Source organism: Cotesia glomerata, linkage group LG7 (genome assembly GCF_020080835.1).
Source record: "Cotesia glomerata isolate CgM1 linkage group LG7, MPM_Cglom_v2.3, whole genome shotgun sequence".
NCBI classification, from domain to species: Eukaryota; Metazoa; Arthropoda; class Insecta; order Hymenoptera; family Braconidae; genus Cotesia; species Cotesia glomerata.
This window is the reverse complement of record NC_058164.1, coordinates 19,352,852-19,369,180: the sequence shown is the minus strand read 5'-3', so window position 1 is coordinate 19,369,180 and position 16,329 is coordinate 19,352,852. Positions and strand designations below refer to the sequence as shown.

Genomic DNA, 16,329 nt, shown 5'->3' with positions numbered 1-16,329 from the left:
TTAAAGACATTATTTATCGTCATACTATGAACTTTTATGAATCAGTCAAAAATTATGAGTTCATGAACAATATATGCGGTGATATGAATGTAAATCCATGGCATAAGTACAAAATGCCTAACCAAATGCTAATTGACCGTAATCAATTAGCAACTCTCTAGTCCTAGTATTAAGTTTAGTATGTAAGAAACAACAACTATTGTAATTATAAATCTAATTAGGTTTTTTATAAACTTTTTCCTAAAAATAATAAATATCCTGTATGTTATTTTTCATAAAATATGTAAACCATAAACAAAAACTATATATATTGAATGTGAGTAGAGACCAACGGTCAGAAATCATAAATACTGTAATAATATTGTAATAACTATGTTAACTATATGATATCAATAAAAATCTTTGAAAAACGAAAAAAAAAAAAAAAAAAATAATTTTTGTGAAAAAACAAGGACTCTGACAGAGGTTGTTCTGAGTGTGGATGGTAGTGATTAGGACAGAGAACGTGTCAAGTATTATTCATTCACTATGGGCGGAGACCCAGAAACAACTGATACCGGTCAAGAAAAATGGCAAGAAGCCAAAACAAAAACCAAAAAACGAAAGCACGACGAAAAGGTACCTGATAATTACTCGGAATCTGAAGAAGACGACAGGCATAGCACGAGTGACACCAGGCAAACTAAACCACGCAAGATTTCACCAATAGTGGTAAACACTAAAGTTACAGATATCAGTAAAGTAATACTAAATATCAAATCATTGTGTAAAGAACGGGTATATTTCAAAACAACTAATGTGAACTTCATAGTTTATACCAACACCGAAGAAGACTTCAACACAGTTTCAACTCTCTTCAAAAAACTAGAAATCCAGTTCTACTCTTATGCAAACAAACAAGATAAAAAACGACATGTTGTCTTAAAAAATCTCCATTGTGCCACTCCTCAAGATATCATCGATGAACTAGAAAAGGATCACAGTGTCAGTGTAACTAAGTGTGTTTTAATGAAGCGTAAACAACAGAGTGAACAAAATGGCGATAATTTTACGCCAACGTACTTTATAACTCTTGCTAACCCAGAAAAAATCGGTGTAATAAAACGTATTAAATTCTTGGGCTCATTTAAGGTTAAGTGGGAAGATTACAAAAATTCAAGGAAAATTACCCAGTGCTTCAAATGCCAAAGGTTTGGCCATGGCATGAGTCATTGCCACAATACTCCAAGATGCGTCAAATGCACGAAAGAACATCTCACCGCAGATTGTCCAAAATCCAAAGGAACCCAAGCCACGTGTGTTAACTGCTTAGGAAGTCATCCATCCAATTTCAAAGAATGTCCAATATACCTAAAGCATCTCCAGAAAATAGACGACAAGCGCATACAAGTGCACACAACTCATAACAAAAAACCTTCACCAATAGAGGCCACACAATATCCACCACTAAGGCCAAGGGGACTACTACAAAATTTCGAACCAACAACAAGCCATCAAATGGAACTAGATATGCTACAAATCAACTACGCAGCAGCAATGGCAGTAACAACAGTGAGCACCACAGATTCAAACGCACTAAACCATGGTACTGCACACAACAATTGCAACACTAGCTCAAATTCAAGTCTAATAAGTAAGTTTAATAATTTAGTTAATGAAGTACAAAAACTAAACTCTATATGTAATTTCGACAAACTCTTAAAGTTAGCATTGGATCTGAATGAAAAAATTGAGCTCGTGTAGCAACGATTTAGAAAGAATTGTAGTAATAAGTAATAGTATAAATCATAGCTGAGTCGAGAAATAAAGCTATAAATTTAGTTCATTGGAATGCAAATGGAATTCGTGATAAATTAGCTGAACTTACAGAATTTGTTTTCAGATTCAAAGTAGATATTTTAGTAATAAACGAAACTAAGCTCATTAAGAGCGACAAATGTTATATTAATAACTACAAATGCTATCGTAAGGATAGAGAGAGTAAAAACAGAGGAGGAGGAGTAGCAATATTTATTAAAAATGATATTAGTCATACAGAGCTGCCTGTTCAAACTGAAAATATTGAAGCTCATGCTATAAGATTAAGTGATAACTCACTCATAGTAAGCTGTTATAATCCTCCCCAAACAAACTTAAATATAAAAGATTTGAATAGAATATTAAGATTAAACAATAAAGTCATTATCATAGGAGATTTAAACTCCAAACATCCTCAATGGCACTGCAAACAAACTAACACTAATGGTCGTATATTGTATAATTACATGCTTAAGCATGCTATAAACATTGAGTATACAGATAATTACACTCTCTATTCATACAATAATACTATTCCGTCAAATGTAGACATCGTACTTAATAAAAACGTTCAGAAAATCACAAAGCCCATTACAATCAATGAACTCGACTCGGATCATTTGCCGATACTAGTCATAATTAATGATACTACTATTAAGCGTAACTATCCAAACTATCTAGACTATAAAAACGCAAACTGGTCCAGTTTTCGATCTATTATTAACAAAAAACTCGAAATAAATAATAAACTAACAACACCAATGCATATAGACAATGATGTAGAAAACCTCACCAAAATAATACAACACTCTATCAATAAATCTATTCCTACAAAAAAATCAAATAAATATTCTCAACTTTCCCAACACATTCTCGATCTGATCAAAACAAGAAACTACCATAGACGCAAATTTAAAAAAACCCGTAATTTTCAACATAAACAATTAAAAAACCACTTCTGTCATCTAATTAAATTTGAAATAAAAAAGTATAACACTGAAAAAATTACAAATAAATTAAAAACACTAAATTTAAAAGATAATTCCCTATGGAATGCTGTGAAAATGCGTAAAAATATAAATAATCATATTCCAACATTGCATGGCGAAACTGGACTAGTTTATAACGACTGTGATAAAGCAAATGCCTTAGCTAATGTATTTGAAAAGGTGCATAAATTAACTTTAGATCTCAGTGACGATCTCACCGAAAGAATTGTAAAGCATCATTACCGAGAAATAAGTGAATCATCGATAAATACCGCTGAGCTGACTCATATATCATCTACTGAAATATATAAGGCTATAAATAAAACAAAAAATAAAAAAGCCCCTGGTTTTGATGGCTTGCAAAACTTAATTTTGAAAAATCTTCCGAAAAAAGCTATTGTTCAATTAATTCATATATACAATGCATCAATAAATCAATCATATTTTCCAGACTCATGGAAGGAGGCCAAAATCCTAGCATTCCATAAACCTGGAAAAGACAAACAGTTTCCGCAGAACTATCGGCCAATTAGTTTCATAGCTACGCTGGGAAAAGTCTTCGAAATAATTATTAATAATCGTATTAAATCATACTTAACTAAAAACGACATCTTAATACCAGAACAATTCGGCTTTAGACCTAAACATTTTACTACACAACAATTAGTCAGACTAACTGACCATATCAGTACTGAATTTAATAAAAATAGAAGCACCGCTTTACTTTTGTTAGACATTGAAAAAGCTTTTGACACCGTCTGGAGAAAAGCACTAATCTATAAACTAAACATATTAAACGTACCTCTGTACATAATCAAATGGATAGATAGCTATCTAAAAAATCGAAGATTTTCTGTAGTAGTTGGAGATGGCCGTAGTTCTACGAGAAATATAGCCGCAGGAGTTCCTCAGGGCTCGATCTTAGGACCTATCCTATTTCTCATATGCATCAACGATATCCCTAAATATCAAAAATCAAATTTAGCTCTATTCGCGGATGATACCGCAATCTATACATCATCATTTAGTAAAGATATGACTCTTAAATATCTGCAAAATCACATATATCTACTTGAGAGTTATTATGCTAAATGGAAAATCAAAATCAACATAGATAAAACTCAAATCATCATATTCTCCCACAAACAAAAAGCTCGCAAGGTCAACTCAGCGGTATCATTGCTGTATCCACTTATTTGCCGAAACAATGCTCTAAGTCAACATAATAAATTAATTATATATAAAATGTGCATATTACCTATTATCTTATACGCATGTCCAGTCTGGAGTAACACATGCTATTCAAATTATCACAGACTGCAAATTATACAAAATAAAATACTGCGTATGATTACCACTTGCCAATTGAAATAGAACTAGAAAGGAAAGAGAGGCAAATAGATGGGAAGAACGAGGAAACAACGGAAAGTGGTGATCTAGAGAAGATAGCAGAGGAGGGTATGAGGTGGAGAAAAGAGAAAGCACAAGAATATATGGAAGTAGTATATGAGGAATGGAGGGAGATAAAAGAAAATAGGGAAGAGATAGAATGGAATGATATAAAAAGAATAATAAAGAATGCGGCAAAGAAAACGAGGATGAATATAAAAATTAAAAATGGAAAAAAAAAGGAAACACAAAAGAAAGAATGGTTCAATGAAAAATGCAAGGAGTTAAGAAATGAAGTATGGAAGAACCTAAAAATACTAATAAAAAAGGGTAATATAAGTGAAGAGAAAAGAAATTATAATATGGCAAAAAAAAAGCTGAGGGAAGAAATAAAAAAGGTAAGGGAAGAGTGGTGGGAAGAGAGAAAGAAGGAAATGGACAAAGCGAAAGACATGAGCAAGTGGTGGGAAATGATAAATAAATTTAGGAAAAAGAAAAAAAAGAAGTGCAAAGGAGAAAGAATAACAGGAAAAAAATGGATTGAGCATTTCAGTAGCCTACTAAATGGTAAAAAAAGAAGAGCTAACAAAGAAAGTACTGAGAGTGAAGAAAGAGAAGAAAGAAGCGAAGACAGTAGACTAGATGAAGAGTTCGGAAGATTGGAGTTCAGAAATGCAATCAGAAAACTAGGAAGAAATAAGGCACCAGGGGAGGATGGTATAACGGCAGAATTTGTAAAGAACTTACCTAGAGAAATACTGGAAGATACAAGAGAGGTGGTAAACAGGATGTGGACAGAAGGAAGGATACAAGAAGGATGGGAAACAGCAAGGATAGTACCAATACATAAAGCAGGAGATGAGGAGGAGGTGGGCAATTATAGAGGAATATCGCTGTTGGATATTGGGTACAAGATACTGACAGCAATGATGGCGGAGCGGATAATGAGTTGGGCGGACAAAGAGGAAAAAATAAAGGAAAGCCAAGCTGGATTCAGGAGGAAAAGAGGAGCAAGGGACCATATATTTGTGCTAAATGCCTTGATAAATAAGAAGATAAAAGAAAAGAAGAAATTATACGTATGCTTCATAGATCTAGAAAAGGCATTTGATACTGTGGATAGGGATATCCTACTGAGGAAATTATGGAAAATAGGGATAAGGGGGAGGATGTACAGGATGATAGAGGTAATATATGAAAACACGATAAACGAGGTACTGATAAACGGAGCAAAATCGAAAGGATTTGGAGCAGATCAAGGAGTGAGGCAAGGGTGCGCACTAAGTGCGGTACTTTTTAATATATTTATAGACGATATGGAGGATGAAATAGTAAAGAAAAAAATAGGAGGGACGGTAATCGGGAAAGAAAAAATATATATGGCAAAGTATGCAGACGATGGAGCAGCGGTATCGGATACACCGGAAGGATTAAGGGAAATGATAAAAGAGTTGGAAAAATATGCGGACAAAAATAAACTGAAAATAAATGCAAAGAAGACAAAGATAGTGATTTTCAAGAACGGAGGGAGGAATGAAAAAGAAAAATGGGAGTATAAAGGAGAAAAATTAGAAGTGGTAAAAAGCTTCAAGTATCTGGGGTATACATTCACAACCAGAAATAGCCAGGAAATGCATTTGAATAATATGAAGGATAAAGCGAATAGAATGGTAAATGCAACGTGGGGGCTAATAAGAAGAACGAAAAGAAACAATATAAAGGACAGGATGTATTTATACAACACGCTGGTGAGATCAGGGTGCATGTACGGAGTAGAGGTATGGGGAAGTGGAGAGGTAAAGAAGATAGAAGTGTTGCAAAATAAAATCAACAGAATGGCGCTAGGAGTGGCAAGGAACACACCAGGAGGCATAGTGAGAAGAGAAGCAGGAAGTGAAGTGATAGAAGTAATAACAAAGGAAAGGGTATGGAGATACATTATAGAAATAGCAGGAATGGAGGATACAAGGTGGCCAAAAATATGCCTAAGGGAAGAGATCAGAGGGATATTAAATGGGAACCCAACAAAATGGGGAAAAAAGATAGAAGAAAGTGCAAAGAAGATGAATTGTGAGAGTGTACTAGAAAAAATATACAAAGGAAAAGAAATAGAAGAAATAAGCGAAGAAATAAGAGCAGGAATAGAATGCTTAGCGAGAAAAATGTCAGACAAGGAAGAGGAAAGGATTAGAGCATCAAATTATAGCGAAATATACAAGAGAACGGTAGAAGAAAGAGCCGATGTAAAATACTGGGAAAATAAAAAAATAGGAAGAGAAAATAAGGAAATATGGGCAAGAGTAAGGTGTGGAAACCTGACTAAAGCTGGAAAGAAAGGGGAAAGAAATTGGATGTGTAGAAAATGCAAGGAAAAAGAAGAAACGCTAGTGCATGTACTAACATGTGCAAAAATAAGAGAAAAGATAAGTGAAGAATGTAAAGTGGAAATGGAGAGGTGGTGGGATGAAACTGAGAAGGAGGAACAGATATGGGAAAGAATTGTAGGGATATTCAAGGGAAAAATAGAGGCAAGGATATGTAAGGTAGTGAGGGAAATAGAAAATGTTTTAAAAGAAAGTGAAAGAGAGATGGGATAATGTAATAGAAAAAGGATAAGAAGGAGTGGAAAGAAATGAATGGAAATGAAAGAATGAGTGAGGAAGTATGGAAAGTATGAAATAAAGGAATGCACTGTACAATAAAGGTATCAGCGAAAATAGAGAATGTAAAAATTCTAAATGCAGAGAGTGCAATAAATAGTAGCTAGTACTTTTTTATTATATAGTAGGATATGGAGAAAACAACATTGTATAAGAAAATTCCTTGTAAAACACAGATTGTAACAGTGATACAAGTAAAAATAAATCTATCTACTGCGTATGATTAGTAATGCTCATTACGATAAGCGTATTAAAGACCTACACAATAATCTAAACTATTCTTTCTGACAAAAAAATTCTTCGCACTTGAAGCTAGACAGACTTCAACTTTACTTATGAGACTTGCAATGACATTAACTAAAACTTTCAATACTCATTTGGAATCTGTGCAAGTCAAAATAATACTCTAATTAAATTTCAAGTCTAGATCTAAAAATGCAATTCTATAAAGCGCCCAGCGAAGCGGGCGGGTAACAGCTAGTATATATATATATATATATATATATATATATATACTATATATATATATATATATATATTCACTTGAAATAATTTACTTCTTATTAGAAATCTTACGAATTAGAAACGAAAAAAATATCAAAACAGTTTGAAGAACGGGTTCTTCACAACCCAAGAGAATGATAACTAAAAAAAATTCCGTTTATTTGTAATTTATGGAAATGAATTAATATACTGACCTAGATAAATGAGATTTCTAATAAGTAAATTATATCAATTGAGAATATATCCTATAATTTAATTTTCAATACTCAATTGAAAAAATTTAACATTCTTAATTATTGTATAATAGTTCTTATTATGAGAATACTAGAGTCAACTACATTGAGTGGTAAATGTAATCATCTAGATGGTAAATTGTAAGAATTACCATTATTTAAATTATAAAAAGTACAATACAAAGATCGTTGACAATACCATAAAATTCTCTCTGTGTGTCTTTTGTTGTAATAAGAGATTGTTAAATGATCTTTTATTTTTTTAAATAGCTCTATACATACTTTGAAAAAATAAATTTGTTGTCATAACAAAAGTCATAACAGTTGTCATAATAAATGTCATTCCTAATAGTAATGTGAATATGTTGCTAAAAAAAATCATATTACTTGAAAAGAAATTTAATATCTGTTTAATCCCGCAGATCAATCTTTAAAATATCTGGTCACTCTTTTACTTTCTGGAAATAAAATTTTTATAACTAAAAAAAAAGTACAGTTTTCTTTTAATAAATTTATTGATTATTGAAATTATTGTTCATTCTCAAAATTTTTTAACGTGGCATTAGGTATGAGAAATAAGCTGAAATAAAAAAAAAGTTTTATCCAATTTCGAAAATTAAAAATAATTCAAATAATTTTTTTTCAAATTTTATGCGTAAGATACGAGTCAAGTATTACAACGTGAGACAACTCAAGGTAACATTGATAACTTTGTTTATAAATTTCTTGTTGATGAGAAGTTGTTAAATTCTTCACCAAGTCTACTCGAAAAAGTGTTTTATTTTTTTATTGTGACTGATAAATATTAATCGGTAGATAAAAACGTTTTTCGTTTTTTTTTTTTACTCAGAAAAACTCAAGTCTGTAAATATTTTGAAATAATATGGATGGTAAATATTTGAATAGCTTTTCATATCAAAAAGAAATTAATTATGCTTTTTTTTTAGGTATCATATGATGGATCCTACCAGTGCATAAAAAATCTTTTTTTCTCTAATTATCTTGAAAATTTTTGTCACATATAAAAAATCAATTGAAAAAATAATAAATAAAATAATTTTACTAATAGATAAAAAAAAATGATTCTAGAAAAGTTTTTATGTTCAATATTTTCTTAAAATTGACTCCAATAATTGATCAATTGATTAAAAAGAGCTGTGCACTCTTTTGATAGTGAAAACTTCATTTTCTGAAAGCAAAAGGGTGACAAGATATTTTAAAGGTTGATCAAGTAACATTATTATTTTTTGTAATAAATTTAAATTACATTTCGTTACATTTACAATATCATTTTAATCATTTTGTTGCCATAATAAATAGCAGCGTATTTCTGAATTTTGTTATACTAAAATTTTTTTTTAGTGTATATGTTTAAAATACATAAAAAATTGTTTATTTGTAATTTTTTTAATTTCATGTTAATCTATTTCTGTATTTTATTTTTAGTAAATATCAGGCAGTGAAATAATTAAAATATATTAAGCGACTGTTCCCTTTCAAAACATGTTAATTGACAATTCTCAGATTTTTCTAATTTTTTCGATAAGAAAAAAAATTAATACTCTAGGTTTATAAAAAAATTTGATTTGCCAATAGAAAATAAATCAACTAACAAATTTTAAATAAAAAAATACCTAATTCAGTTTTCAGAGTAAAAAATAATCCAACAAAACCGTAAAAAATGAAGTTTTAAAATTTTGCAGTTATTTTGTTTTCAAGTGAGACAACCTTAAGAGCTTGTTAATTTAAATTTCATATAAATTAATCTCAAAATATTTGATATTACTTATTATTTTTAATCTGAGGCATAGAAATTTTTGTAAAGACAAGTTCCAATTGTTCAGTAATAAACTTGACATATTTTTCTATTTTGGGCTTAGCCACTTGCAATAAAGGTATTATTGCCCATTTTATAACATGAAAGATAAGGATAGAAATAATTGATAATACAGGTGATGTTATTTTACTTAATAAGAATAATAATCCTCGTGAAGTTAAAATATCACAAATCAAATGAGCGAGGCTGATTACCAACTCAGTAAACAACGAAACGAATTGCTTCGTAGTTGGATTATTAACCACTACAAAAGCTAACTTCTCTGCTGATGTTAATATTACTTCCCATATTTTCAAAGGAAGTTGATGGAGCTCCAGTTTTTTTAACGACATTTCCAGTTCTTCCGATAATTGAAAATATTCGGGTTGGAAACCCGTCTCTGTATGCAAATACTGCATAAAATCGCGAAAATAATCTAATTCGGTGAGATCGCCATGTTCAACCATAGTAAATGAATTGTTGTCCTATAAAACAGAAATTAATCGCTATATTTATAGTACATCTGAATTTCGGATATTTTTGAAATTTTACATTGCATTTTAGGAGGCATCAAGTATGTAATTTTTGTAAAAAAGTCTGATTTCTTTATCGGTTAGTTTTTCAAATTTTTTAATTTGATTTTACGGAATCGGTAACATGATGTTAGGAAACAATTAATATTAATAACTAAATTTGTATTTGTTGTGGTTGGCTCCAAACTGTATATCAGCCACACCCATGAAAAATTTTAAATCAGATAATTAATTTTTTTCAAGAGTACTTAATGGTTCAATAACAAAATGATTATCAAATTGATAAATAATGAGAAAAAATTTCGTGTAAAATTTTGTAAAAACACTTTTTTTTTCTTTGGAAAAAATGAATATACAGTCATCACGTCATCACCATTATTATAGTAGTATATATACTACACAAAAATTGAATGATCCTTTATGTAAATTAAAATAAAATACAAATGCCAACAATGCATTTCAAGATGGTAAAATTCTATATTAAAATATAAGATTTGATTGAAATTAAGGTTTTTATCATTTTTATGCATTTAGGTATTATCTATTAAGCTTACCATAATCTCCAAATTTGTGTTTTCTTCTCTTTGGATAAATATATTTTACGATAAATTATTAGTGAAACTAATTGCGAAAAAATTTCTCTTCTATATTAACCTGCGCAGTTCCGTAGGTTTAGCGAGACTGCAATAATTCCGAACGGATCTCTATTCTCGCTGCCACTACCTGCGTTCAATAAGTATCCACTTTTTACAAAATACTATATGCTCTCGCCATATTATCCGGGGAAGTCCAGAACTACATTATAAATGTACATATATACATACTATTTATACGTATTATATATACGTATTAAGTTTGATTTTCTGAAGCACTATTGGTATGCTTGGGAGATTCGTGGTTTAATTTCTGGCCACCTGCTGTCCTAAAAATAGACTTCTCACTGTTAAATAATTTAAATAACTCATTTTTATCATTAGGTAATAGAACGGTCAGGATGGAGAAATTAATTTTTTCTATCATCATATCCAGAGTGTTTTTGTAATAATTAATCATAAAATATTTTTACTTGACCACATGCTTTTTTTTAACAACTGCTTCCGCGTTCTACCCAAATAAAAGTTGATGTAGTGGTAAAAGGCAGATAATGTCGACGACAAAAAGAAAAAATTAATTGTTTTAACAACTATAAAAGCATCTACTTAGTTATCAAAAAGCTTTACGATGAAATTGCTGAAATATTTATTGATGTTTATGGAATTTTTAAAAGACAACAAAGATTTTCAAAGTTGTTTATCCGCGATGATTTCCTTATGATTACTCCAAAACTGTCCTGATGTTTAAAAATTTTAATAAAAATTGGTTAGATGAAAAAAGTAAAAAAAAATTTTCATAATTATAACGGTCTTATTAGTTCACATAACTAAAAATAAGGCCATTCGGCATCCGCCAAGATGGAAAGTGGATTTCATATAATCCATAATTATGGCTTTAGTTATTGATACAATGTTGAAAATTATAAATAATAGATCATTTTAACTTTCCGTTTTTCAGAGACTTTTGACTTGAGAGAAAAATTATTTGAGTTATCGTGTCCACAAGCCACGTTATATAACGTGTTTGTTTGAAACTGATTTAGATAACATTCAACTTCTTAAATTTTTCTTATAATTATTGAAAAGTAAATTTATTATAGGTTAAATGAAAGAGAATTTCATAAGCTTTGAAATGAAATGCAGAAAGACGACCTATCATTTCTCAATGAAAGGTATTCCCTAGTAAAGTCACCAAACAGGTAATTTTTTACATTTTCGAAAATTTTAAATGACTGCCATATCTAAACTATTTGATGGATTTAGCTCATTTTTGAACTCATTCAAGCGAATTATCTGTAGAATAAGTCTACCAAGTTTTATGAAGATTCATTAAGAATTGTGGGAGTTATCGTGTCCACAAGCCGCGCATTATATTACATACACATATATAATCAATTAATCATATATAAACTTCCAAACCAATGTCATTTTTAAGCCTTACTCGACTATAGTATATTACACATCTAGGGCAGTAAAATAAGAAATGTCTCAGATTACATGTAATTGTTGTCTGAGGCGAAGCCGAGGTCAATAAACATATGATCTGAGGCTTTCTTATTTACTGCCTGTGGTGTGTATACTATTTTTCTCCTCGACGGAGGTAGAAAGCGGCATTTTCGTTTAGCGCAGCGGGAGGAAAATTGACGCTTTCCGCCTGGAGGTGAGAAAAATAATTAATATACACTGATAAAAGGATTTGTTTATAGTTAAAAATATTTGTTAATATTTAACAAATCATTTATTAGAGACCACTTTTTAGTCCTTAACAAATATTTCTTAGTATTTAAAAAGATTTATTAATATTTAATAAATGAATATCAGATTTATTAAATACAAACAAATCATTTTAAATACTAAGAAATATTTGTTTGATACTAAAAAATGGTCTCTAATAAATGATTTGTTAATTATTAACAAATATTTTTTTAATACAAATAAATCCTTCTATCAGTGTAGTAACGAAATTCTATGTGAATTTTGACACAAGGGCCAATGCAATAAATAGATTTTATGAAATCTACTTAAAAAGAGCGAAAAAATTTTTTAGAAGCTATTGGAGCTTTCAAGAACTTTAATAAAATATTTGGTATTTATTTTAATATAGTTTAAAATTTTAAACTTATTTATATAAAGAAATTCGGATGAAAAAAAAAGTCAAAATGTTAGTAAATCTTCTATATTAAAGGTATACATTGAAAAAAACATACAAATATTAATTAATTTTATATAATTTTCACAGTAATTCCTTTTAAATATGTGATATAAAATGATACTTATAAGTATTATAAGTTATAACTGTATTATATTTTTTTAGAACATGATTCTAAATTATTGTGATAATAAAAAAATACATATTCTCGTTATTCAAAAATAACACTAAAATAATGTTGTATGTATTACCAAATAACAGTTAATTTTCAATTCGAGGTTTTAAAAATTCACTTAATTGATTAAGGACAAATCTTGCGTATTCTTCAACTTTTGGCTTAATGTAATTCAAGAGCGGTACCATCGCCCAAGTGACAAAATGATAAATACATACAATAATCGTTGATATGACTGGTGATGCCACTTTACTTAGCAAAAATAATGCTGCTCGCAGAAAAAAGTTCTTCAAAAGATATTGAACCAGATAAATAACTACAGTAACAATAAGTGAAATCAGTTGATCAAGATCTTCCACACGTTGGAATTCAGCGACTATCTTCATAGCTGCATTTAATATTGCCATCCAAAGTTGTCGAGGAATTTTGAAAAACTCCATTTTTTCTAATGTTCTTCGTAATTCCTCGGGTGCACGAAAATGATCACCGCGAAATCCCGTTGTCTTTTTTAAATATATGAAAAAATCTATTAAATAATCAATGACGCGGGGTCCTTCACGAGAAACAAGATCTGATGATTGTTCCTATTAAAATAAATCATATTTTAGTTATCTAGGGTCTATTATAATACACTTCAGAAAATCTACTTATTTTGTCATTCAACTCTCTTTTAACATATAATTTTTAATGCAAAATATAAAGGATCAATTGTAATAATTTATTCACTAAAATTAATTAGAGTTCTAATAATTTTTCAAGTCGTTGACACCATATTATAATTTACATATTTAGAAATTAGAATTATATAAGATTGTTACAACTAATATACTATTTCGAACATCAATTATCAATAATAAATGAAACCGAAAAAAGCAGATATCTGACTATTATTTGATTATATTCGACACTGAAAAATAAATTTGCTGTCATAACAAAAGTCAGAAATATGCAGCGATTTATCATGACAACAAAATGATATTGTTAATGCAGCGAAATGTCAATTGTTACGGTAAGTAATGTGAATTTCTTACGCAACAAATGATGTTAATTGGTAAGAAATTTAATATCTGCTTGATCCCGAAGATCAGCCCTTAAAATATCGTATCTCCCTTTTGTTTTCAAAACATAAAATTTTTACATCCAAAAGAACGTATGGTTTTTTTTTTTTTTTTTTTTTTTTTATTATTAATTGTTCGATTATTGAAGTTGAATATAGTGAAATATTAAAGACGAAAGGCTTTTTTGAATTCTGATTTTTTCCTCCCATCTTGTGAAACAAAATTTCAAGTAATTTCATTCATTATTTTTCAAATTCACTTAGCTTAAACACATTCAAGACTAGTGCTTTTGAATTCTTTATGAAAGCGTGAACGAGACAATGAATCTTAATTTTAAACTATTGATATTCATTTACTCAATTTTGTTACATGAGTTTAACATCTTAAATTGCCTTGGCGTTGAAATTAAATAATAAATAAAATTTTTTCAGCAGATTTTTGTACGTGACTGATTTTTAAATTAATTGGAAAAATCAGATTTATTTTCACCTCGTTAGGATTCGTCAGAGGATACCTTAATAATACCTTAACGTAGGTAATTTCTTTTTAATATGAAATGCTATCCAAAACTGTTAGCCAAAAAAATGTACCTATATTATTTCAAAATATTTAGTCCTGAGTTTTCCTGCGCAAAAAAAGAAAAGCATGGAAGTTATAAATTTATCAAAGTCACCTTAAGTTATTTAACAGTGTAATAATTGACTCATGACTCGTTTATAACATTTCAAAACTAATAAAAAATTTACTTTGAATATTTTTAATCTTAAAAAATCTGAAGTTTGAACTTTTTCTACTTTCAGCAAAAGGGTGACAGGTAACAGACTGTTTTAAAAGTTGATCTGTGGGATCAAAGAAATATTAAATTTTCTAACATTATTTGGTATTGTAACAAATTTTTATTATTTACCATACTTGGTGCCATATCGATGCGTTAACCAATATCATTTTGTTGTGATAAGAAATTTTTATGTATTCCTGATTTTTATTATGACAGCAAAATTATTTTTTCAGTAAATAGATAAATTACTTGGGTAAAAAAGAATTATAGACACCTAATCTATACTAATATTATAAAGAGGAAAGATTTGATTGTTTGTTTGTTTGTTTGTTTGTTTGTTTGTTTGTTTGCATTGAATAGGCTCCGAAACTACTGAACTGATTTGAAAAATTCTTTCACTGTAGGAAAGCTACACTATTCCCGGGTGACATAGGCTATCTTATATTATGAATAATTTGAAAATTTTTGTTAAATACCCGTGCGAAGCCGGGGCGAACTGCTAGTTATAAATAATATTATATATAAATCAACTAATTTCCTTTGACAGAAAATTATTAGTACTTTAGATCTCTTAAATTTTTTTTTTCAAGTTCAAGAAGGAGTTTGAATTAATTTTTAATCATCTAAACATTTAGAAAATAAAAATTTTTTTTTTTCATTTTTTTTTTAAATATTTTTTTTTTGAGAATTTTAGAGTTTAAAATGGTATTTACATCTATCCTTATATTTTTGAACTTTTAAAAAAAAAATAAATATTTTCACTCAATTTTTGGGGTACCCCATTTTATCTCTTCTACCCTGTTTTCCTCCTCCCCTAATTATATATGCGGTTATATATATATAAGAATAAGCGAATGGAAATTTAGTATAGAGCGGATAGCTCAAATAGTAGAGTAGCCGACATGTCTTCGGAAGGTTCTGGGTTCGAATCCCAGTCCGAGCTATCTAATAATTTTTTCTCGCATATTCTATAAACTCACATTAAGATTATCCTCTCCACATTCTTTTCTCAATCCTTTCCTACCAATATCCTGTTACGTGAATGTGGAACGCTTCACGTAATAATTACCGTAACTCCTATTCTTTCCCGCTTCACAGCATTATTTATATTTGTAATAAATATATATACATATATGTATATATATACATATAGTCCAAGATCCCAGAGCGTTCTGACATAACTTATTTTCACATGGATGAAACCTTCACGAATTAGTAACGTCTAGTATACTTTAAATACCTGCCTACTTGTGGAGCTTGCCCTGTGACACCTGGGCAGGTACCAGGTGAGAAAGGTAACTAAAAATATGAGTTATCTAACTTAAATTTGTATGGCTGAATTTTATATATATTTTGTAGAATATTATTCTAAACTAGAATTATAAAGTGTCAAGAAGAAGACTTGGCAGAATTAATTGAGAAAGTGCAAGATGTAACGGATTCAACAATATACTATCATAAAAAATGTCAAATGGAATATTCCTATAAAATATCGTCAAAGAAAAATAAAACTCAAACATCTTGGCATGATCTTCGTAAACACCATCAAGCAGTTTTTGATGAAGTTTGTAATTTTATACAACAAAATGTAGTAGAAAAAGGTCGATGTTACTTTCTGACATTTCTCCACAGGAACTACATAGAGCTATTTAACG

The 16,329-nt window shown here is 29.6% G+C and overlaps 1 protein-coding gene and 1 long non-coding RNA gene across 2 annotated transcripts; one reads left to right on the top strand and one right to left on the bottom strand.

Annotated features, from left to right (window-relative positions):
- Positions 1-9,339: 9,339 nt before the first annotated feature.
- On the bottom strand, positions 9,340-10,688 carry LOC123268870. The gene is made up of 2 exons (XM_044734294.1): positions 10,476-10,688; positions 9,340-9,873 (listed from the first exon to the last, which is right to left on the bottom strand). Exons 1-2 carry the CDS (start codon positions 10,476-10,478, stop codon positions 9,355-9,357), a joined length of 522 nt encoding a protein of 173 aa, XP_044590229.1. The 5' UTR covers positions 10,479-10,688; the 3' UTR covers positions 9,340-9,354.
- A 1,226-nt stretch (positions 10,689-11,914) lies between these two features.
- Positions 11,915-12,541, top strand: LOC123269582. Its single transcript, XR_006510456.1, has 3 exons — positions 11,915-11,964; positions 12,208-12,212; positions 12,466-12,541. It is a non-coding gene; the product is annotated as an uncharacterized LOC123269582 (long non-coding RNA).
- The last annotated feature ends 3,788 nt before the right edge of the window (positions 12,542-16,329 follow it).